The sequence below is a fragment of the Molossus molossus genome, unplaced genomic scaffold (assembly GCF_014108415.1).
Source record: "Molossus molossus isolate mMolMol1 unplaced genomic scaffold, mMolMol1.p scaffold_m16_p_8, whole genome shotgun sequence".
In the NCBI taxonomy this organism is placed as follows: domain Eukaryota; kingdom Metazoa; phylum Chordata; class Mammalia; order Chiroptera; family Molossidae; genus Molossus; species Molossus molossus.
Window position 1 is genome coordinate 74310572 of NW_023425402.1, and position 26050 is coordinate 74336621.

At 34.2% G+C, this 26050-nt stretch overlaps 2 protein-coding genes across 3 annotated transcripts in view; one reads left to right on the plus strand and one right to left on the minus strand.

Moving 5' to 3' along the window:
* CEP85L (centrosomal protein 85 like) overlaps positions 1-26050 on the minus strand; it is a 110498-nt gene that overhangs the window by 33552 nt on the left and 50896 nt on the right. For both annotated transcript variants that reach the window (XM_036248601.1, XM_036248602.1), the window contains one exon: positions 622-743. In XM_036248601.1, coding sequence (XP_036104494.1) covers positions 622-743 — 122 coding nt within the window. The remainder of the gene's footprint in view (positions 1-621; positions 744-26050) is intronic.
* On the plus strand, positions 25537-26043 carry PLN (phospholamban). The gene has a single exon (XM_036248603.1). The coding sequence runs from the start codon at positions 25606-25608 to the stop codon at positions 25762-25764; it is 159 nt and encodes a 52-aa protein (XP_036104496.1). The 5' UTR covers positions 25537-25605; the 3' UTR covers positions 25765-26043.

The window sequence follows — 26050 nt, forward strand, 5'->3', positions numbered from 1 at the left end:
GTTTAATTATCTCAAAAGACAAAAAAAAATATATAAATCACAGATAATATAATTAAGTACAATTAGGCTTATTGCTCAAAATAATCAAAACTGTTAAGTAGAGCAGGTTTTTTTTTCATAGTATTGGTACTCAAACATGCATAATTTTTGGAATGTTCCCCCAAATATCCAAAATTCTTATCTGTAAATCATTTAATCTCAAACATTCGTGATTTTCATAGTTTCTGTGCCTTCATATCTAACATACATTAGTTGAAGGAAATAACATTAAAGTAGCTTTCCAAGTTGTTATTTCTTAAATGTAAAATACAGACATTTTCTTGCAGCTTTGATAGCTCATTAGCATTTCAGATATCTTGCAACATGTACAAAGAAGATGAGTTTCCAAATAATGAATTACTCTAATGTAATGGGAGGTTGGTAGGAGAAAGACAGACAGACAGACTGACTTACCAACCAACCTCAGTTCTGAGTGTTGTTCTTAAAGGGACTGAGACCAAAGGAGGGACATGAGACTAACAATGTATTTGTATGGTCCTTCAACACAGTGGATACAAAGGCATTTTTTAAATCTACATTTCTATACCTGAAATATTTAGTAATTTAATAAAATAGACTCACCGATCAATCACAATTTCTTTCTGCCTTAGTAATCCTTCCTTTATTTTCAGCACTGATTCCCACTTTGTGAAATCCTGATAGCCAGAAGGTGAGTAACTTTGACGAGATGATTCAGTCAAAACCTGCACAAACATGTTTATACTGTGAGTATTCTAAAGGTATCTAAAGGAAATATTTATATGTCATCTAGTATTTTCCAAATGACTTTCATTAAGAAAACAGAGAACTCTGCCTTTGAATTTTTTTTAAAGACTATCTGAAATCACACTTATGAATCCAACATAACTTGAAAAACCTCAAGAAGTTCCAAAGTAATGTACCAGTCTACTGAAGAACTGATGACAATAGAACATTTCATCTGGCTTGTTATAATGATATATATAAGATCCTGTTCTCATTATCTCGTGGAAGATTTCTGGAAATAAGAGATTAGTCACTTCCTAAAAAGAAGTTCAATTAAAGAATGTACCATGGCTGGACTAGACAGATATTATCAGAAGGGTTTCCAAAAGGAAATACAAACAGTATCTATAGCATTCAGATTTCAAATGGCCATTCATCACATTATTTAATTACATTAAATTTTCAAAAGCTAAAATGTTTGCACAAAGTAGTAAATATATCCACAGAAAATATAGCTATTAAGTAGATAATCTAGATGACTACTGGCCTCCAGTAAATGGTATCATTTAGAAAAAAAATAAGAAAATTTCAAGATATTTAAAACAAATCAACAATAAAAACCAATATGACAGATATCCTCAAACTTCTATCACTGAAATAAAATTTAATACTGGTGTAATGAGTTGAATTGTCTCCCTAAATAGATGCTGAAGTCCTACCCCCAGAACCTTAGAATGCAAACCTACGTGGAAAATAGGGTCTTTGCAGACAGAGGCAAGTTAACATGAAGTCATTAGGGTGGGCCCTAATCCAATATGACTAATGTCCCATGAAAAGGGGAATCTGAACACAGATATGCACATGCACAGAGGGGAGGCACATGTTCATCATGCAAAGGTGACAGCAGAGATCAGATTGATGCATCTACAAGCCAAGAAAAAGCAAAGCACTAGAAACTTGGCCTGGAACAGATTCTTCCTCCACAGCCCTCAGAAGGAACCAGCTCTGTTGACACCATGGTTTTGAACTTCAAACCTCCAGAACTGTGAGACCATAAATTTCTGTTGTTTAAGTCACCTGGTTTGTGTTCTTTGTTATGACAACTCCAGAAAACTAATACATTGGTAAATCAAGTAGGAACATAAATTCCTTGACAAGCTAAATGATTCTATATAAACACCACAAAGCAAATCTAAAAGAATTCAAATGTGCAATGATATTTTTATCCTTTGTTTTTCTAAAGATGCTACTGACAAGACCTAGTTCTGAATAAGCCACTAATTATGTGACATCAACTAGTCATAGATTAACCCTTTAAATTAAGATGATTGTCAAATAATACTAGAACAGGGTGTTTTGAACAGAAAAAGACAGGACAAGACGAACAGACTAAGAAGAAAAAAATAATCAGGTGGTAACAGAGTACATAACTGTCGGATGGGCAGGGCTGGGATAAAAGGTTGACTACAAAATGGGAAAAGGTAACTTATGGGGTGATAAAAATGTACAACATGACTATTATGTGTATATACATTTGTCAAAACTCACTGTACATTTTTAAAGGTTGAATTTTATTGTATGCAAGTTATACCTTAATAATCCTGACTCCTAAAAAAAGATGTGTATTTTGTTTATAAATAATATTTCAATAAAATGTATTTATTTATTCTAAAAATAAATAAAATATTTACAGGTAAATACTTACATATATCCCATTCAACAACAGTAGAAGCAAAAAGAACTTGTCATAATAAATTTGAAACAACCCAAATATTTATCAACAAAGGAATGGGTAATTAATTGTGGTATATGTGTAAAACAGAATACTACACAGCAATAAAATAGAATTATTACGCTCAACAACAGAGATGAGATTCGGAGACATAATGTTAAGCAAAAAGAATCCAGACACAGAACCATACATATTCAATGATGATTAAAAGTCAGAATAGTGGAAATGAGTGGGGTATGAGGTGGTGTTATATAGACAGAGAAAAGGTATGAGTTACATTTACTGTGCATTGGAAACTTTATATCTTGACCTGCATCATGGTTATAAGGATATGTACATTACTAAACAGAACATTACTAAATAGAATGGAGCTATTATTACACTTAAGGTTAATATAGTTACTGTACATTAGACCTCAACAAAAACAAAATATATAATAATCACAGGTAATATCTACACTACATTTTTCTCTCTCCTTTAAAATAGTACTGAGGACATGTTAAGAGTTTCCCAGACAAGAAAAAGCTAAAGGAGTTCATCGCCACCACACCAGTATTATATGAAATGTTGAAGGGTCTTCTTGAAGGAGAACAACAACAAAAATATAAATAAAGTGACAATTAATACATATCTATCAACAATTGAATCTACAAACAAAATGAGCAAGCAGAACAGAAACAGACTCATAGATACAGAGAACTTTTTGTTGCTTGCCAGATGGGCAGGGGCTAGGGGGATGGGTGAAGAAGATGAAGGAATTCAGAAGTACAAATTGGTTGTTAGACTGATGAACCTCAAAGGAAAGGGGGGAGGGAGGCGGGATGAGATAAACCAAAGAACTTCTATGCATATATGCATAGCCATTGGACACCAACAATAGTGTGGGGAAGGCAGGAGGGGGGTGGGATTGGGAAGGAGAAGGTCAGGGGTGGGGGAGGAAGGGAGGACAACTGTAATGCATTCAACAATAAAAATGAGTGATAGATACATAGATAGATAGATAGATAGATAGACAGATAGACAGATAGATAGATAGATAGATAGATAGATAGATAGATAGATAGATAGATAGATAGATAGTACTGAGGGGAAATGAAGACCTTGCCTCCTAGGGGAGAATACTTAAATTCTCAAAGGTACACTGTATATGATACAATGCACTACCCTGGCTACAATTTCATTTCTTCATCACTCTGGTGCTATCCTTTACATGTAAATACTTGAAATAAAAGACCAGATGAAGTAAATACTGTACATGCCATATTGTGGCATGCCATAATATGACTGTGGGAGTTCAGGACATGCCATTCCAAAATACATTGCTTTGACATATTATTTTGAGCTGTAAGCACTGGGGAAAACAAAAAACAAACAAACAAACAAACAGCAAATGCAGGGAGAGACTTTTCTGAAGTCATCTGCCTAAAGACCCTCCAAAAGGAATTTAATTGTCAGAAATGCCCTCCCCTAGGAGTTTCATCAACCACAGATTCTTGTCACAGGAGAGGAGATTAGAAGCAGACACCACACCTAGGCAAACTTTCTCACAGACTATCCTTTCTCCCATTCTAATGGTCAATTCATGTTTCCTAAAATTCTAAAGCCATGTCTTTGAGTCCCTCCTTTGTCCCTGGGTTACCTTCCATGTGTAAATGAGATACATGTGTTAATACATTTGTTTGTTTTTCTCTTGTTAACCATCTTTTATTACAGGGGTCTCAGCTAAGAGCTCAGAAGGGTAGAGGTTTTTAAGACTTGTCAATACTCTAGGAGAACAAAGAGCCTTCCTTTAAGATAAAAGACAATCTTACTTTATAATGTGAAAAAGAGAAACGTAGTTTATATTCAAATATCCTCTCCTCTGTGACCCATTAGTAATACATTTTTATCCTGAGTAGTGAGAAAATAATTAGGAATTTATATTCAATAAAATTATAACTGGTCAGGAGAGGCATGCCATTTTACAGCAGTTATATATTGGTAGTAAATTATGCATTTTGACAATATTCTAGAAAACATGGGTATTGTTTTGATAGAAGCTGAATATGACACTGAAGAGATATTTGAATATTTCTGGAAAAACATGTTTCAAAATTCACATACCAATAAAATAGAAAATTACTGTTGATATGCTGTTCTACTTAGAATTTCAAGTAGTCAGTCATGTTTCTACTTGACTGTAGCCAATATAAGTAATCAAGGAAAATGTGATAGCTTAAACTTATGAATATACAATTTATATTTATAGCCTTTGAATAATAACGTAACTTCAACTGACATGAACATGAAATCTAAAAGATAATTACAAAGGCATGTAACTGTGTGAGCTAATTTAAAGTATGGAACAGAAAGGATGTCATCAAAGTAACAAACATTTTAAAATCTGTACAGGTAGAACTAAGACACTTTTTACAAGTAAACATTTTTCATACCAAACTCAGGGATGAAAGAAAATTCATTTAGACGTTTTATCTAAAAATACATGAAATACATTGTTGCAATAGTGGTTCAGAGAAGAAAACAGAAGTTTACCAGCCAAAGAATCAAAACTCTCTGCATCTAGACCAGAACCATCCAGATTTATAGACCCATAACAAATATACAATCACTTGTTATTGTCAATAGCCATTTCCATTCTCATAACTGAATAGGCATAGTGGGCATCTACAACAACGCCAAATATATGCTACTTAGATGAGACCCAGATGATATGAAAAGCTGCCAAAATATATCATTCAATGGTCAAACATCCTTCTAAAATAAGGTTACTATTTGCAGCTGAAAATAGCTCAAAATTCCTTGGCCTCGTCCTGGACATATTGTTAAATTTAGATAATCTAGTGCTACCACACTTAACTGGAATACAACCTCTGGGATTCTTCAAGCTTGTTATCTGTCCTTCATTTGCCTTTGTTCCTTAGCTCATTCACCACTCACAACATGTCAAATAACACAGCAAATCTTCCTCTGTTTCCTGGAATAGTCTATCTAAAGATATACTCTATAAGAGCTTTTCAGTAAAATAATAATAATGTCTCACCCAAAAATGAATTCATAAAGCTCAATGAAAAAGATAAACTACAAATTACATAGAATTTAAAGAGCTTTCATTTACCAAGAGAAGGAAACACATGAATTATATGATTTTTAAAAGAACTCTGCATTAAAATAAAATCTGTATCTTATATACTATATTAATACTGAAAGAATGGTATACTTAATAAAAATCTATAAATTAACTAAGTCCATGTAATTATTTATGAAGTTATCACTTCATATTTTCTCTAACAAAATAAAAACCAAAAAAAGTATCAAAAATTCTATCCATAACCTTCTCCTTAAAGTGACCTATTTAAAACCCAAGTCTATCTTGATACTTGAAATTCAACTCAACAAAAGGAAGACAAACAGTCCAATTTAAAAATGGGCAGCGGATCTGAAAAGACACTTTTCCAAAGAGGACACACAAATGGCCAAGAGGCATATGAAAAAATGCTCAACGTCACTCATCATCAGAGAGATGCAAATTAAAACAACTATGAAATATCACCTTACACTTGCCAGAATGGCTGCCATCAACCAATCATCACAACAAGTGCTGGCAAGGATGTGGAGAAAAGGGGACTCTGATACACTGCCAGTGGGAGTACAGATTGATGCAGCCACTATGGAAAACAATATGGTGTTTCCTCAAAATATTAAAAATGAAACTGCCACCTGACCCAGTGATCCCATGGTTAGGAATATATCTTAAGTCTGAAACACCAATCAGAAAGAATATGTGCACCCCTATGTTCACAGCAGTGCTATTTACAGTAACTAAGATCTGAAAACAGCCCACGTGTCCATCAATAGATGAGAGGATAAAAAAAAGCTGTGGTACAAATTCACAATGGAATACTATGCAGTTCTAAGAAAAAAGATATCTTATCCTTTGAGACGACATGGAGGGACCTGGAGAGTATTATGCTAAGTGAAATAAGCCAATCAGAGAAAGACAAATATCACATGATCTCACTTATTTGTGGAATCTAATGAACAAAATAAGCTGATGAACCAAATATATCCAGAGATATGGAAGTAGGGAAATACTGACAAACCTCAGAAGAAAGAGGAGGGGGCGAGATTACCAAAGAACTTATATGCATATATGCATAAATCAATGGACACAGACAACAGTGCAGTGAAGGTGAGAGGAGGTGGAGTGGGGAGGAGGGTGTCAATGGGGGAAAAAGGAGAGGCATCTGTAATATTTTCAATAATAAAGATAAATTTTAAAAAATTATAGAAGTAACTGAGTTTTTAAGGGTGACATTATTTCTTCATCTTGTCTTTATTACTAACTCTATAATGTTATCTATCTTCAATGGTAAAAGACCCCAGAAACAAATGATAAAAAGAAACTAATGAGAGGAATATACACCTATTTTTTTTATGTCTTAAAAATACATGTGCATAAAAATAAAGAGAACCCTAAAGGTATTACTGATTTCCACCATAACAAACAACTAATTACTATTCATTTAAGTCTTTTTTTAGAGGATGGTACACTTTCCCTCTCAAAAATCAATTTGGTTTATATCCAATCTGTGTTAGCATTACCACGTATGTTTGTTTTTAAATGCCAACAAAGGAATGATCCATGCATGAAACATGATCTTATCACAGTCACAATACAAAAGTGAAGGGGGAAAATGGTATATCCAAGACTGAGGAGCAAAATTAATTACAAGATTAAGAAAAAAAGAAGCTTAAGTCTTCAAATTTAAAGTTAATCATCAATTTTATTTATAAAACAGATTGTAAACTTTTCAAACTCTTTGTTGTTATGATTCACTTTTTAAAATTTCAGGTGAAATATATTAACCATAAAATTAAATAAATTTAATTTATTAATTAATTAACAAACCTGATGCTTCTATTGGCAAATAAACTGGGGGAAAAATTAAGCATATAATTGACAATTCATGAAAGGGATATTGTATGAAATGGAAATGAAGAGAAATTTATAAAAATAAAATATTTACTATAATGTGAGCCTAATTGGGATTCTGCCCAAGGTTACAGATAACAAATGTACCAGACTATAGAACCAGATTTTACTAAAACAGAGCTGTAGTACAAGTGCTAACATATTTCATTTATTTTTAAATGTAGATCACAAAAAAATGATTTATCAAGTCTTTTATCAAATTTTACTATCAAGCGATAAAAGGAAAAGATATAATAATACTTTCAGGACCAAACAACTGCCTACATTATTTAAAATGTATGAAAGGATTTTCTGAAAAGACATAAAATGAACCATTCATGATGTTCTCTTGCGGGGGGAGAGGTACAGCACCATATGTCAGCTGGGATTACCTGAGTGCCTACCAAAAAAGCGTACTTTTTTATTCTCTTCGGACATTGCTGCTATGAGCCATTAAATGTTTTCTTTCTCTACACATTAAAAATAGTCATTTAGAATCGATGGCCATATAAAGAGTTTCCCAGACAAGAAAAAGTTAAAGGAGTTCATCACCACCAAACCGTTATTATATGAAATGATGAAGGGTCTTTTTGAAGAAAAAGATAAAATATATGAATAAACAAAATGGCAATGAATACATATCTATCAACAATGGAATCTACAAACAAAATGAACAGGCAGAACAGAAACATTCTCATAGATACAGAGAACATTTTGTTGGTTGCCAGATGGGAGGGGGTTTGGGGGAATGGGTGAAAAAGGTGAAGGGATTAAGAAGTACAAATTTATTGCTAGACTGACAAACCTCAAAGAGAAAGGGGTTGGGGGGTGGGAAGAAATAAACCAAAGAACTTATATGCATAGCCAATGGACACAGACAATAGTGTGGGAAAAGGTGGAAGGGGGGCGGGAGTGGGGAGGAGGGGGTCAATGGGGGAAAAATGAGGAACATCTGTAATACATTCAACAATAAAGATTAAAAAAAAAAAAAAAAAAGTCATTGAACCAAAAAAATATATAGTGCTTAAGAAACATAAAAATAGTGCTTAAAAAATACCTCAAGAGTCAACCATGGGAAATCTCCTCAGGTAAAATTGTTGAGAGTTTAGATATCCGTTTATATGTTAGAACATAAAGTTGGAGGAAGTTGATTGCTGTTCAACTTCACATCCCTTCACATAGTTTTCTAACATGTTTAAGAACCAGAAATGTTTGAGATTTTTTCAAATGCCAGGAGCCTAGTTTATCTCCTGGCCCATAGCACACAATTAAAAGAAAGAAGACGATTACAGTCTCTCAAGTATATTTCTCAGCCTTCAAAAAAACCCAAAAATATTTCCAACAGCACAGGCAGGTACTGTCAAGAGAGTATTATGACAGTAATCATGACAGTGGCTCCTTTTCCAGTTTAGTCTGCACCATGGTAAGCCGCATTCTTTTATAATTTCGGCTACTCAGCACAGAACCTGACCATCTTTGCTAAATAATGAGCAATCTAAAATTAACTATCTACAAATGGCTGTCGTCTTCCAAATTTTCATAACTTAAAATCTCTATTATCATTTTCAGAGCAATGATAACAGACATATATCTGCTTTAAAAAGTATAATTCAAAGAGCAGTCTACAAACTTACATCTGAATAAAAATCATGTTTTCCAGCTTTTAAGGTCTAGCTTCATTTCTTTCAGACCCAGCAAAATCTAAGTAATCTACATAACTAACTTAATTTTAGCTTTCAGCATTTTAGAGATAAAGTTGAAAGATAGTCATTGGTGGCCATACTGGGTTCTATTTTGGAAGTGTGAAGTCTCTGGCACTTTCTGATTCTCTAACACTCATTACACAGATTCATAACTATCCAAATCTTGAATTTTTAAATATTTTATTTTTTTCAAGTTAGATTTTTAAAAAATCAATATATTAATGCTGGAGTCAAAAACAAACTCTTCAGATACCCATGGCCCCAACTAAACAATAAACCTATAATAATGAATATATTAACAGAGAAGCCTAATAAACAACTGTGCCAAAAGCATCTCAGGATACTAATGCTAGGGCTGGGCCTAGAACCCACTTACCACCCACCTTTGACCGACTCAAGGGCAAATGAAAACAGCAGATGATATGTTCACATCTTTTTGCTATGCTTTACAAGCTTTTAATTCAGAGATGAGTTAAAGATAAAGTACAGATTTACTAAGATATATCAAAACAATGTACAACTCTCAGTACGTTAAATTGCTGATAAATAGTTACAATGTCTGCACATTAAAAAGTTAAGCTTATTAATATGGCCACTAAAACACTTTACATCTCTTCCTTGATAAGGTAATCATTATCAAAATCCATTTTACATAACCTTCTCAAGAATGCATCTATACTGAAAAATCAAGGATCACATGCATTTGTGTTCTATAAACGTACAGAGGGCTAAGTGTGTAACTGAAGGACAAGGGCTATTATCTGGGTCTCACCTGAGGCAATCAAGGACTTAAATGTTATAATTAAAGTCTTTATATAAAAGCTCAGACATAAATTAAAGTAAAGGTATCTCCCCCACCCTTTGTGCAAGGGCACAGTTCAAAAGTCCACCTGATCCAAACCAAAAGTGTGACTCCTGTAGTTGCTAGGGTGATTCAGTCACATCACTGCATGTTTACAAATTTCAGTCTAATCCTCACCAAAAAAAAAAAAATCCTATTCTTAGATAATTTTCTCAAAGAAGTTTATTGATATAAAAGGAAATGCTGTCACCTAACTACCAAAACTTTCAAAATTATTAAATAGGAATTCAAATACAAATCAAATTCATTTAAGAGCTTGATCATCTTTGAATAAACTAACTTTTAGTTACAGCAAGTTTACAGAGTCAACAGACAAAAAAAAACAAAGGGGCCCTGGCCGGTTTGGCTCAGCGGTTAGAGCGTCGACCTGCGGTCCTGAGAGACCCGGGTTCGGTTCCCGCTAAGGGCGCGTACCTCGGTTGCAGTTTGTCCCCGGCCCTGGTTGGTCGTGCGGGTGGCAACCACTCGATGTGTCCCTTTCACATCAATGTTTCTCTCTCTCTCTCTGTTCCTCTCTCTCCCTCCCACTCTACCTGAACAAAAAATGGAAAAAAAAAAAAAAAAACAAAGGGAGGAAATCAAATTTATTTATACAAATGTTCATCACAGTGTTATGTTATATGGTTTATAATGGCAAAAATTATAAATCACCTAATATCCAATAAGAGACTAATTCAACAAATTATGACACACTTATATGCTAAAAAACAAAAAACTCATTAAAAGTTATAATATATATTTTAATATATAATCACATCAAAATGGCCAAAATATTAATAAATTTAGGGAATGTATGCTTATGGTTATGGTTTGGCCTTCCTTCACCCTTCATTCTTTGTTTTTGTTTTTTGACCTCCCTTCACTCTTACCTTCCAAATATATTTAAACATTTTTTTTTTTTTGGTACGTGCCCCTAGCGGGAACCGAACCCAGGACTCTCTGGTCCGCAGGCCTACGTTCCAACTGCTGAGCCAAACCGGCCAGAGCTATTTAAACATTTTTAAGTGACAAGAAAAAAGTTATTTTCTCACTTATTCTATTCTTATCCCTAATCTCCCATCTTCTTCCTCCTCTACCACAATAAGTTTAAAATTGAGAAGGATTTTATAATTGTTCCTAACACTTACTTCTTCAGGATCACTCATTCACTACCCAACCTTGCAATCATTCCTGGTTCTCCCTTTATTCACTCATCGAATCATTCCCTCAATCAGTATTTAAGAATTACTATGAGCCAGGTATGGTACTAGGTAACAGTACTATACAGAATAAGTAATGGTATAAATATGAGTTACTGGAACAGCTCTCAAGGAGTTTGTGGTCTAGTCTAGGCACATATAAATGCAATAAAAAGAGGTACGATAATAGAGGTACATGCAAATTGTTTGACAGAAGGCAGGGAGGGCTGCACAGCAGAGAGAAACTGAAACAGCACTTTGATGGGCAGAAAGGTTGGTAAGAAGGACATCCCTACAAAAAGTAGGGAGGCTTAAAATAGAACAGCAGCCTGTTCAGAGAGTGGCTGGCAGCTGCATAGGGCCGGAGCGCAGAACACAAAGGAATGTGATAAGAGATAAAGCTAAAAAGACAGGACCTAAAAAAGCCAACTACAAGGTCTGGATTTTAGCCTGTTTAAGAACTCAGTCCTCTTCTTTCAAAAAAGGGCAGCACCATAGAGCTACAGAGACATCCTCTAACACAGGAATTCTTAACATTTTGTGCCATGGACTTTTCTGGCAGATTGCCAAGGTCTACTGACCATTCTCAAGGGTTTTTATACACACAAAATACACAGGATTCCAAATAATTGTTATAGACATTCTACTCTAAGGGTAGTGAAGCGTAAGTGTGGGCTGTGCATGATGACTTTCTTCTGGAGAGTATGGTAAGGACGGGGAGAAACCTGACAGACATCACACTTCAGCCAGGTGATCAGGGTTAACAGCAACAGTGGTAACAACAATGTAACAACAGTACATAGCATGTGCACTTGACATGTGATGAAAATGGCACTTCACCCTTCTGGCCTTCCTCTCAAAAACACATTAACCAGTCTAATCATGAGAAAAACATCAGACAAATCCCAACTAGAGAACATTCTACAAAATATCTGACTAGCACTCTACAAAACGGTTGGAGTCATCAAAAAAGGGAAGTCTGAGAAACTATTGGAACCAACAGGGCCAAAGAAGATGTGACTATTAAATGTAATCTGGATCTTGGATAGGATCCTGGGTAAGAAAACGGACACTACGGAAAACATATCTGAATAAAGTATGGGTATTCGTTAAAATAACCTATCTTGGTGTCACTCTTGTGACAAATGTACCATACTAATGTAGGATGTTAACAATAGGGGAGATGGTGTGTGGGGTGCACAGAAACCCTCTGTACTATATTTGCAAAAAAAAATTTACAATTCTGTAAATTTAGAACTATTCTAAAAAAATCAGATGCCTCCTGAAGAAGAGGAGGGGCTCAGGGAGCCCTACCTTGTCATGCACCATCAATAAAGTTCACTGTACCCAGCAAAAAAAAAAAAAAAAAAAAAAAGATGCATAGGACTAGAAAGAAAATGAATTAAACTAAAATAATTATTTTTAAAAAGCAAGTTTGTGATGTAATATTTGTGCTTCTTTAATACATTAAATCACAATAATTACAGGTAGGTCTAAACATGGTAATTTCAAAGTACTGTAGTGATGAATATAAACAGCATTTCAAACTATGAAATTATCTGAGATTCCTATAGTGGTGTCAAATGTACTGTTAACATTTCTGCAGTTTGTAGTCTATAGTCAAAAGTGAAGAAGTCCTAAATCTCATGTAGAGTTCAGTAAAAATAAAGATGTAATATTTCCTACCCAAGATTGAAGACCACTGAACTCTACCCATGGACTGCAAGTTAAGAATCTTCTAAAGAAAAAAAGAAAGTAAGTACTAACAATAAATGTACACTGTGTTGCAAAATCTCTAATAGTCATTACACATATTTCATCTCACTGAACCCTCATGACAAACCCATTCCACAGACAAGGCAGCTTGGGAAGTTGCATATGGTCATGTGACCACAAATGGATTCAAACGAATATTCTGACAAAGCACCTCTAAACAACTTCCCACCCCCAACTGTGGAATTTTTGAGGAACACTCTACTGATTATACTGTAACTCATCAATGCTCTTACTTATTAAAACAACTTTCTGTTTAGGCTGAATCAGGCTAAAACTAAAATATAACACGTCCTAGAGCTCCATTTGGACTAATAATAATAAGGAGCAGCTGCTAACCAAAAGGAAAGAGGTAAAAACAGAACCTTTCCACTCTTGTACAAATCTGAAAAGTAAATTTCTGTCTTCATTTACCAACTCTGACACACACAATTAGCATCCTTCTTAGGTGCATGTGTGCATGTATGTGCACACCTATGTATGCTTTTAAAGAAAATACAGCAATATGTGAGATATCTATGGCATATTTTATTCAGTCTATGGCAGTTTCTTCGTTTATCCAAATACGTATTACTACTTTTACTAATTCTTTCTTAGAACTAGAGGTGCTTATACTACAATAATCTATCCCCTATGCTTAATTTTCAAATGAATGTATATCTGACAGACAAAGCTGACTTTCTAAAAATAAAAGTTTTCAATAATTCATCTAACATCATCAAAATTTCTTCATTGATGCATGCTACTCTACAAAATCAATATTCAAATTATGATCCCCCCAAACATGCCAATCTGTCAGTGAATTATAACTCAATATCCAGATTTGAATCCTCAGTCTCTCAGCAGATGTGTCATCGTCTTTGACAAATAACTGTAAGCCACTCTATGCTTGGATTTCAAGCCTAGGTTTTGTACTTTAGTCATCAATGACAATTGATGATAATAAGAGATGCTTCTTAGGAAAGGACTGAAAGACAAAAATGCTTGGAGAGCACTAAGCAAATGTCAAACATCATTTACACAATATTTTTCATATTGGGTTTTACTTTTAAGTTGTAAATTTTCCCACAGCAATATTCAGAGGATCTTTGCAGAAATATTATTTTTCTGTTAGGTTTAGTTGATTCTTTAAATAATGAGAGGTTTGCTCCAGAGAATGATTTTATCTTTCTTTGGAAGAAACCAAAATCATCTCCATTTAAGGACACACAGCAGCTGCTGCAACACATAAGAAACCCATAAGAAAGTAGGCTGAGTTCACTCTGCTATAAGCATTAAAAAAATTAAATATTAACAAACAGCCCTCTCAGAATTACAGAAGAGATTTAAAAAATTAGACTTTGCAGGTATGGTGATTTAAGTAAATCTATAAACAAGAATTAGAATAAAATAGGAATGATGCCTGGCTTTTCAAAAGAATGATTTTCCCACGTCTACCTTAATATAAACTGTTCTAGGAAGTTCCAAATGTTATTCCATTTACTAAAATTCCATTTATACAGTAATTTTCAGGAAATTGCTGCAGTAAATGAGGTACTTCCTTTCAGAAATACTACACAAAAATTTCCAACACATGCACACCTATTGCCAATAAAGTATCATTACCTAGGAATTTGTGACTATTTCTCTTATCCTAGAATGTTACCCTTGATTCTGTGTCAACTTATTGAAATTTTAGTAATATCTTATGATTATTTAATGCAGTTATTATAAAATCCTAAATACTTAAATTGTAAAATACAACTTTCTTGGGCTGATATGTATCAGTTAAATATGAGAATTACTGTTTATAAGTATACTGTAATTGAAGAAAATACAAATGCATTAAATATATTTATTAGTTCTTACTTTAACAATAAGAAAAAGCTAATGTTTTAAAACCAAAATTAGTTATTAGCCTGGCTTTCTCACACACATAAGTATGAGGAAAGAATCTAAAATAAAATAGGAAAAGGTATAAAATTTGTTTTCTGTGAAAATGTTTAATTTTTGTCTTGCTAGAAGTTAACACTATGAAGTTGCAGAATTAAAGCAACAGTAGCAAAAGCCATTCAATAAAAGTTGTTTGGCTTAAGCCAGTATTATTATTTTCAATCTATTAAAATTCCTATAACTATTTTAGTTCTTCAACATTATCACTATCAGTATACAATCATTTCTAAGCCCAAAGATGTATGAGTCTTTAAACACAGCTTTCTACCACCCAAAACTTATTTTTTTTCATTTATCTATTACATACTTTTAAAAATTAAAAACAGAAAAATGAAACACTAAGTGTTAATGACCTTTCTACACCTAAAGTAAGATGATTGACTTTCTAAAAGTTTGGGTGTGATAAAACTATGGCTAACCAATCAAAACTTCAGAATTCCTGTGTGACATCATAAGACCTCCCTAAAACACTTTTTCTCCTCCACCTACTTCAATTGTTCCCATAAATCTAGTAACAGAGAAAACTTTCCAGCTAAACGCTGATAAGACTTCATACTCCTCACAATATTCAATAAACTGGGATCATCACAACAATCAAGGTAAGAAATTACATTGATTTTGGTAATTCTTACTTCCTATAAATCAAACTTACTGAACTTTTAAAAAAGAATTAATCATATATTGTAAATTTCAGTTCAAAGTTAGACAATAAAATGTCTGATATGACAAAAAGCTTGATTTCTAAATAAATGCTTATCCGTTCAGTGACAGAATAAGACTTAACTTTGAAATGATAAGGGTTACATTCATCTTTGATCCTGGTTATTGGTTTGTTATTTTAATTTAACTTTCACTTTAGTTTTGCTTTTCAAAAGTAAATTTCTGCCAATTAAAATATCATTTAATTATGCTACTGTATTTGGTGGAAGTGGTAATTTGATTTCTCCATGCAAAGACAATGGTTTCATTTTGTTATTTGTTACTCTGCTGAGAAACAGGATAGGAGTGAACTGTCTACTTACATCTGGAATACTACGAACAGTCGTATGATTGTACAACATGCACATTATTGGCATGATTATTCCAATATTATCATTATGATTCCCTACAGGGAATATTAATAACCTGGGGTTAAAATATATATAATAAACTATTTTAAAATGCTTTTGAAGACATTTTTCCTCTCTATAAAGCCCAGTCAACTTATTGCTAAAAAAAATCCAAGGTTTTAATAAATTGAGTTACTTATATTAAATTCAGTATTACATCATCAATAACAAGTTTGGAAATTTTTAAATACTTGTTAAAAATACAAGCAAAATTCTTTCTAAAGTTACAGAGTAGTAATGAGGCACTTTAAAAGCAGACATTATTTTGGCAGCAAAACATGCGTAAATATCTCATTTGCGTGAATATGATGAGTGTTTACTCTGCCTATTAATGAATATATCTTTATCAAGTTACTATTCCCCAGTGTTCCTCAGTCTCCTCTCCTGAATTTAGGGGATAAAGGAAAATGGGAAAAAATGAAAGAAATGCTCAGAAATAAAGATGCCACAATAAGTTTTATAACTTCTGTTTGAATTCTACTCTACTCTTGATGTGGTAATCCTTAATATATGAAATGTGTCTTCATTCTTAAATCTCAGTCATAGCATAAAGAGTAACACTTCAATTTCATGTCATTATTTTTATTTTTACATATATGTCAAAATAAAAATTACTCTAGAATTCTAAGTTCCTATAAATGTTAACTCTACCGCTGTATACAGACAAGAACTTCGTATGTCCATCAGCAGCTTTCAAAGCATTTCTAACATTTGCCTGCTACCTAGGCTCCCTAACTGCTTCTGAATATCTTTATATTCATGAAATGTTTTTCCTTTGATATTACACAGAAGTAACTCACTGCAGGTTTTTTATATGCATATTTATTCATTTTTACTTAAATACCAAAGAACACTCTCACATTTAAACTAGATGTTTTTGAGTCTTCATAGTATCAGAATGTCACCACATCACATATTGCTCCAAAAAACTGACAATTTCTAGAAAGAGCATAAATTCAGTTATTAAAGTTATCCTGAGACAATGTGTCCACACATTAACAGTGACACTGTTCAAGTTTCAAATATTACGTCCTAGTGTCAGACATTATATCCCAACTAGTTCATCTCTACCATAGGTAAAATTTAAATATTGTCTTTGCTTATAAAGCGATGTGGTTTAAAATTAATTGTTAAAAAAGTGTCAGATGGAATAAAATGGAGGAAATGTGAAAGATGGTTCAGTTACGAAAAACACTTGAAAGAGCTAGAGTACTCTGCTTTATTAAGAGAAGTTAGTCACATCACTGGCATCTCCTAAAACTCAAATTTCAAAACTGAATTTAATAGTATTTAAGTGAACATTAAGGAAAAACATTTTCCAGAAAAAACTGCATTTGTACATATTTGTACATACTGTTTCTTAATCTCACTAATTAGAGAAAGAGTATTTGTATAGATAAAACAGTTCAAAGAAAGAATAACATTTTAATTAAATGTTTTATGTAATATATTAATTATGTAATAATTAAATTATATTAATAATAAATTATATTAATAATATCATTAAAATTTTAAGTAAACATTAAATACAAAGATTAGATTACTTCTCTAAGTAAGACTATATTTATTACCAATCCTAGAAATAAAGATTCAATTAAAACTACCTATTCTTGAACAATTTTATAAGTGCACTGGTGTATACAAATATTTCATTTGATCCTCTTAGGTCTCTACATGTTTGACATTGCATCTCTATTTTATAATTTGGGAAACAGATGTGAAAAGGTGACTGCCCAAGGTCATGAGCTAGGAAATGGTGGAGCCTTGGCAAAAGCCAAGATTTCCTGACTGAAAACCACATGCACATCCTATCCACAGGGCAACATGGCTTAAAATAAATCATGACATTGGAAAAGCAAACTAAATTAAAAATCCTCAAATACTGTTAATGGTACTCTAAAAAAGCTAAGTTAGAGGACACAAACTTGTATTTTAATTTTAAAACCACTCAATTTCATTTAAAGTTAATTTATGCATAAGGCATTATATCCTTAACAGACTATATGATATTATCCTGATCATTTTCAAAGCCAAGAATATAAGAAAGTTATAGATTACCCTAGTTATTAAGTAATATTATATGGATGGCAAAGCTCAAAATCGTTACACAGACTTTAAAAAACAATAATCAAATTTAAATTTCCTTTTATTTAATTTGTTTCATGGCTAAAATATTCATGCCTTTAATTTGTTTAGCCTTGATAACCTAAAATCCAGGTTAATGTCTCAAAAATTTTCACAAAATCATACTTTCATACTTTATTCCAGTTCTGTATTAAATCTTTAGCTTTCCCCAAATTCATTTCTAACCTCCTTATCTTCTACTATTTAAAATATTCAATCCCATATATTTTTCAGTGCTTGAAAAGAGGAATCTTGTTTTGTTACTTATGCTTTGGAAATCACTAACCTTCATCTAAGCTGTGAATTAACACAGTGCTGACCACCCATCCAGCAAAAGAGTAAACCTAAAGTTTAGAAACCCAAGAAATAATTCCTCTAAATTACAGTGACCTAAATCAGATAATACGTAGTTTCTTTGAACATTCCTAGAAATCATACATCAGTGATCTTACCTTACATAATTCTGATGCATTTATTACCAAATAAACACATGAAAATGAGACCTGAGTGTACATTTCCACCCCAGCATACTTGTAGTCAACTGAGGACCTCTAGTGCTTTTAAAATGTACTCCACCTTCAGGTCTTCCAAAAAAAAAAAAAGTTTTTATATATATAAATAAATGTATATTTACATATACATATAAATATATACATATATATATTCACTCACAATAGTGAGGGTATATTTAACTGGAATTCATTTTCATTGCAAATAAATTAATTTTAACAAAATAAACATAATGAAAACAAGCCTACAGACAAAACAGCAAGAGCAATGTGCCAATTTCAAAGAGACAATCTCCCTACACTCAAGTTTCCTGAAGACACAGCTTTAAAACAATGGAAACATTTCATTATGGGGTCATTTTAAAGGTTGAGAATATACTGATTTTTATGCTTACAAAATTATTTTCATAACCAGGCAGAAGCAGCTTGATTCTTTCAAACTGCTGTCACACATAACTTGAGTTAGAACTTCCATTAGACAATCTCAAAAGAAAAATAATTCTTTCAAAGTAACTTTTGGATGCTAACAGAATGATGATAAATCTAATGATGAACTATCCTGATTTAATTCAACAAATCAAAAATAGATGCATTCGCAATCACTTCTGGATTATCTGCAAAAAAAAATGACAGCAAATAGGAAAAAATAAAATCCCCAAATAATCCTAACTGAGACAAGTCCTATAAACTCAAATCCACAGAGAATTCTACCTTGTGAACCAGTTAAATGGGAAAAAAATACTAAAAAGGATATCAGACTGTAATCTTGAATGTTTATTACTTGAATTTACTAGCAAAATATGCCCACATTTACTAAAAGAATACGTAAGTAGATAAAAATAAAAGGGAAGCATAAGTCTGAATTCCACAAATAAAGATTTAAAAGTCTTAGATATTTATAATTCAGCAGAGGAAATGTCCCCCAAAATGGAAGTTCAGAAAGTTCTGCAAAGGACTAAAAGTACTTAAATTATAGGTGAGGGTGAGTGCTCAGCACACACAACACTGTTACAACATCAACTGCCTACCAGACCACCACAAGTTTTCAAAGGTGTACTGAGGTGCCTTTAGCACAAGAATGCATCTGGTTTACATTAGAAAATGACTCAGCGCAGACAGAGTGAGGACTCCTGCAGAAGCTGATGTAGTACCTGTCACCCGAATGTTGCCTACCGTGGCACACATCTGTTGAAGGATTAGAGCTGCCTGTGGTTTGTTGCTCTTCTTCCACTTCAAAAAACAGAATACTATTGAACTTTACTGCTTTTACGTCCCAAGTTTAGCTTTTTGAACAAAAGAGGAAAAGGTTTTATAAATCCTCCAAAGAATAGTAAAGAGTTAGTTATTCCTCTTATCCCTCCAAAAATTACAGTAAGGTAACTCTGTGGGCACTTCTGTGCTTCTTATATGTAACTCAAGAGTCAGGGATCTGGCATTCTACAATCAAACTCTTATCAAAGCAGCTTTCATATTTTCAATATTCTAATTCTAGGACTTCAGGGATTAATTAATTTTTAAAATGTCCTCACCCCTCCTGTCCCAAACACCTAATTTACACATACTGTCATTCTGTAAAAGGGGAAGCAGGGTAAGGGCTAATTTCAGTCTCCATGGCTGTTTAAGCCAGATGCAAACTCAGAATATCCCAACAAAATCTATTTCAGATTATCCTAAAAGAGCGCTCTTAAAAATTAGATTAAATGAGCCCTGGCCAGTTTGGCTCAGCGGTTAGAGTGTCGGCCTGCAGACCAGGGAGTCCTGGGTTCAATTCCAGGCAAGGGCACGTACTTCAGTTGCGGTTCATCCTCCACCCTGGTTGGGGTCGTGCGGGTGGCAACCAATCGATGTGTCTCTCTCACATAGATATTTCTCTCTCTCTCTCTCTCCACCCCCCCCAACTCTGTCTGAAGATAAATGTAAAAATATCCTCAGGTGAAGACTTACAAAAAATTTAGATAAATGAAAATAAAGTGTAACTATTTTTCTAGGCTCTCCACCAAATATCACTCTATTAACAGCTTGGCTCTAAGAAAGGGGTTGGGTGTCTGCAGTTCTAAACTCAGAATGGTTGACTGCAGAGAAAGAATGAACACCTGACAACCATGTCATAATGATGTAGTAAAGGTCACAGAGAACTCCAAAAACAAGACTGTGCTATTCTCACACACAGCTTTTCAATTCTCAACACATAATAGGAAGCCTCATTTTGTATGAATGAATTTTGGCTTATTATCATCATACAGATTTTGGAAGTTCAGCAGACTAGGACTCAACATATTTCAGATTTTACCACTGTAAAATAAATTGGGCCCAAAAAATTGAATACATACAGCAAACACTTCAGCACTTAAAGCAAATTTTGTTTTGGGTTTCAGCATAAGATTATGAAGTGACTACAAATCACTTTAGAATTATAACATTTCTAAGTTTGACAAGAAACAAACCATAATCTTTGGTTATCTCCTTTATACTTAATTTGCTTCCAAAAACAAACTATCCTTTTTCAATAATAGCTGGCTTTTGAAATATATATATATATATATTTTTTAATCCTCATCCGAGGACATTTTTTCCATTTTTTTTTTGTACAGATAGAGTGGGAGGGAGAGAGAGGAAGAGAGAGAGAGGGAAACATCGATGTGAAAGGGACACATCGAGTGGCTGCCACCCGCCCGACCAACCAGGGCCGGGGACAAACTGCAACCGAGGTACATGCCCTTAGCGGGAACCGAACCCGGGTCTCTCCGGACCGGACCGCAGGCGGACGCTCTAACCGCTGAGCCAAACCAGCCAGGGCTGGCTTTTGAAATATTATGAGATTGTCTTTAAAGTATATTCATTATACTTTCTCATCAGTAGAGAGGCTCATCTCTTTAGGGCACATTTCCAAACATCACATTTTATTTGTGCATAGCCTACTTCAGGTTAATGTTGTTAATCGTTGACAACAAATTATTTAAATTGTAATCCTCTAATGTAAATACTCTAAGCCTTATTTTCCTCATCTGTAATAGGAAGAGACTTGAGAAGTGTTTGGGGATTGTATGTTCAACTATCAAATTCTGTTACTCTAATTGGTTAATCTGTTAATCACAGCACTATCTTTGATCATTATAAATGTTCTAATAATAGTAAAGTATATAATAAAAATCGCTTATTCAATCAACTTCATTGATTTATTCAAATAGTACCAATTATGCACCAAGTATCAGAATTACAAAATAAACATATGGTTCCTTTCACTCATGAACTAGAAGTCTAGTTGGAGACACAAACATGTAAATCAAAATTATAACACAGACTGATAGCTATCCTGATATAGGTAACATTAACACTCTACTGAAAACCAGCAGAGCTGATAATCATTTATACCTTGAAGAGTAATGAAAGGTTTTATTAGGAAGTGATATTTAAACTGGGCCTTAAGGATCAACTGAAAATTTGCCTGGCAAAGACTCAATAGTGGGGGTGAGGAAACATTCCAGTCAGAGCCAGAACATTTGTGCACAAGACTGACTCACAAAAGAGATGAAGTATTTATGGAAAGGTGACATGTGTCATGTGACTGACACACTACTCATCAGTGTCAGAATAGGGAATGACTCTTATATATACAATGCTTCAAGATGGACAACTGGCTAGCTTCCTCCTCTTCCATATTTTGCCTCAAAATTACTTTTTAAATTCAGACCTTTTAAACAATTTAAGTCCTAAAACTGCCCCAAAATGCAAGTTCAAATAGGAATTGCCAATGCTAATTCTTATTACTTTCTTAACTGTACTATTATATATCTTTACATAAAGCAACTAGTCAAATATATAAAGCAATAAAATCTTCCCCACAATTACAGAATAGTACAAATTCACTATATCTACTATGGGCAGAAACAATTTTAGAATGTACTTTTTTTTTTTCTTTTCTTTTTTGTTTTGTTTTATTAATCTCACCCAAGAATATTTTTCTACTGATTTTTAAAGAGAGTGGAAACAAGGGAGGGAGAGAGAAACATCAGCATGAGAGAGACACATGGATTGGTCGCCTCCCACACAAACCCCAACCAGGACCAGAGATGGAACCTGCAATCCAGGTGCATGCCTTTGACCAGGAATCCAACTTGAGACCCTTCAGTGAGTAGGCTGACGCTCTATCCACTGAACCACACTGGCCAAGGTAAAATGTATTTTCTTTTTTTGAGAATACATTTCCTTTTTTTTTTCCTCACCCAAGGACATTTTTTTCCATTTTTTGTTCAGATAGAGTGGGAGGGAGAGTGAGGAAGAGAGAGAGCGAGAAACATTGACGTGAAAGGGACACATCGGCCCTGGCCAGTTTGGCTCAGCGGTTAGAGCGTCGGCCTGCGGTCCAGAGAGACCCGGGTTCGGTTCCCGCTAAGGGCATGTACCTCGGTTGCAGTTTGTCCCCGGCCCTGGTCGGTCGTGCAGGTGGCAGCCACTCGATGTGTTCCTTTCACGTCGATGTTTCTTTCTCTCTCTCTCTCTCTGTTCCTCTCTCTCTCCCTCCCACTCTACCTGGGCAAAAAATGGAAAAATGTCCTCGGGTGAGGATTAAAAAAAAAAAAAAAAAAAAAGGGACACATCGAGTGGTTGCCACCTGCATGACCCAACCAGGGCCAGGGACAAACTGCAACCGAGGTACATGCCCTTAGCGGGAACTGAACCTGGGTCTCTCCGGACCGCAGGCCGACACTCTAACCGCTGAGCAAACCGGCCAGGGACAAAATGTATTTTCTTAAAGAACAAAAGAAAATTCATGTATTTCTATAGTATTTTATCTGAGGAATCCAAACAAAAATAATTAAACTAAATATATACCAAGTTTAAGCTGCCATTTTCTAAGTAGAAAGTGTTATAGGTAAACTAAGTAACAGCCCTTGCAGGTTTGGCTCAGCAGTTAGAGCATCAGCCCACAGACCAAAGGGTCACAGGTTCAATTCCCAGTCAAGGGCACCTACCTGAGTTGCAGGTTTGATCCCAGCCCCTGGTCAGGGTCATGCAGGAGGCAACCAATTGATGTGTCTCTCTCACATCCCTCTCCCCTCCCTCCCTTCCTTCCACTCTGTCTAAAAAATCAGTAGGAAAATATCCTTGGGTGAGGATTTTATTTTAAAAATTAAATAACAACCACCGGTATTGGAAAATTAAGAATACATGCTGAGCCCTGGCCAGTTTGGCTGAACAGTTAGAGCGTCTGCCCGCAGACCAAAGAGTTTCAAGTTTGATTCCAGTCAAGGGCACGTACCTCAGTTGGGGTTCAGTCCCCAGCCCTGATCAGGGCTATGCAGCAGCAACCAATCAATGTGTCTCTCTCACATCAATGTTTCTCTCTATCCTCCTCCCATTCTGTCTGAAAATAAATGGAGAAATATTCTCAGGTAAGGATTTAAAAGGAAAAAAAAGAATACATGCTGATATTATATATATATATATATATATATATATATATATATATATATGCATATTCACTAGAGAAACACAGGTCATTACCAACTCTTTAAGAGAATAAAGTTTGTGATATGTTGGTTACTGGGATCTCCTCACTACAGACCAACACTATGAAGGAGGCCAGAGTCTCCAGACAAATAAAAGTGAGTCAATTTATCATTTCAATCATAATACAGCCAAGCTGAAGTACTGAAATCTAACTACCATATATATGGTTTCCTTGTAAAAATGAATGCCAAGTTCTCATGGTCCTGCCTGATCCCTCTCTTCCCTTTCCCACTCGTTCAGTTCTCCCTCTGCTCTTTTCAGCATGAGACTGTCAGAATGGAGCTGACAGGCTGAGTTGGGTTTTCATGGAATGTACAGAGATGGGAGAAAATTAAATCTAGCAACTGGAGTGGGCAGTAATATCCTAACAATAATAGTTCAACATATGTTAACAGCCATGATCTCTAGGCAGTTAATTATGATTATTTTTTTATCCCATATCTAATTTTTCTCATTTCAAAATTCATATAGAAGTATCCAGATTGACAACAAAATATCCCCAAATCTTAGTAGCTATTATTTCTGGACATTTAATATACAGCTAATTTTTAATCTATATCTAATTTTTCTATAATGATGTATTGCTTTAAGTTTTATTTTGTTTTCTTAATTAGCAAAAATAATTAGGCAGCAACTAATGAATTAATTAGGTAGACTAGCTTGTGGGAGTTCTGAAAGCAAATGGAATCCACTATCTGTAAATATAGGTCATTCGTAAATACTTACTGTCTGTGGTAGATAGTGAGATGATGATGTTATTACTATGACTTCTGAGCCTGACAGACTTCAGTACTTAATATAAAATCTTGTTAAAATGTTACTGAAAATAGCATATCTACAAAGCTATAAAATCATAAAAAGGGATGACAAACATTTAAATCTATAGTACTGGTGAACCACTTCTCATTTAACTATTTTACTTTGGACTAAAATTAACATCTGAAGAATAATTTATTGCATGCATTTCTTATGAGATTTGCTCTACAACTATTAATACACTAATGTCCCAACAATTATGCTCACAGAGAAATAGTATTAATGAAACTATATGTAAGAATTTTTGCCCAAGTCAAGAGCACAAAACAAGGTGCATCCTAAACCAAACTAGGCAAAGACTGAAGTTACTATATTCCAAACACAAGACAAGTAAGACATCGTGGTGACTCTCACCAAAAACAACAGACACTCAAGACAGACAAGAAAACACCTCTGTGTGTGCACACACATATACAGACTACAGAGACATTAGATGTCATAAATACAAATCATGTTGAGGAAGATGACTTAATACAAAGTTGCATTTTACCTGCTCAGAAACTAGGATGCATATACAATTCTAATCCATTTACTCTTTTTACATTCCAGGTTACCTCAGAGTGATCTCACATTTTGGCTGTCTGCTTTTTACCTTTCTCTTGATCCTTTAAAACTTCAGACTTCCTTGCCTTCCTGAGTCATGGAGAAAGTCCAATACCTCACTCGCTCTGCTATAAGAAGAGCTTCAACCATTGAAATGCCTCAACAAGCACGTCAAAATCTCCAGAACCTATTTATCAACTTCTGTCTCATTTTGATATGTCTCTTGTTGATCTGCATCATCGTAATGCTTCTCTGAAGTTCTGCTGCAATGGCCAATGCTGCAACTTATCACCATCAGCTTAAAGCCTGTCATCCCATGAAGAGGGGAAACAAATCACTTCCTAAGTAGAAGAAATTCTTCATGAAAAAGTCAAGATTCAGAAGAAATTATTAGCATGTGTAACATCCGCTGGAACTTGTATAAACATGAAAAGGGCTCTATTTTCAAAATTAACTTTAAAATGACTATAAGTGTGCATAATGTAACTGTTGATTTCCACAACAGAGCTTATAAATTTCAATCCCAAATCTTTTCTGAGGAT

Coding starts and splice junctions, on each gene's coding strand:
- PLN (XM_036248603.1), top strand. CDS start 25,606: ATGGAGAAAGTCCAATACCTCACTCGCTCTGCTATAAGAAGAGCTTCA.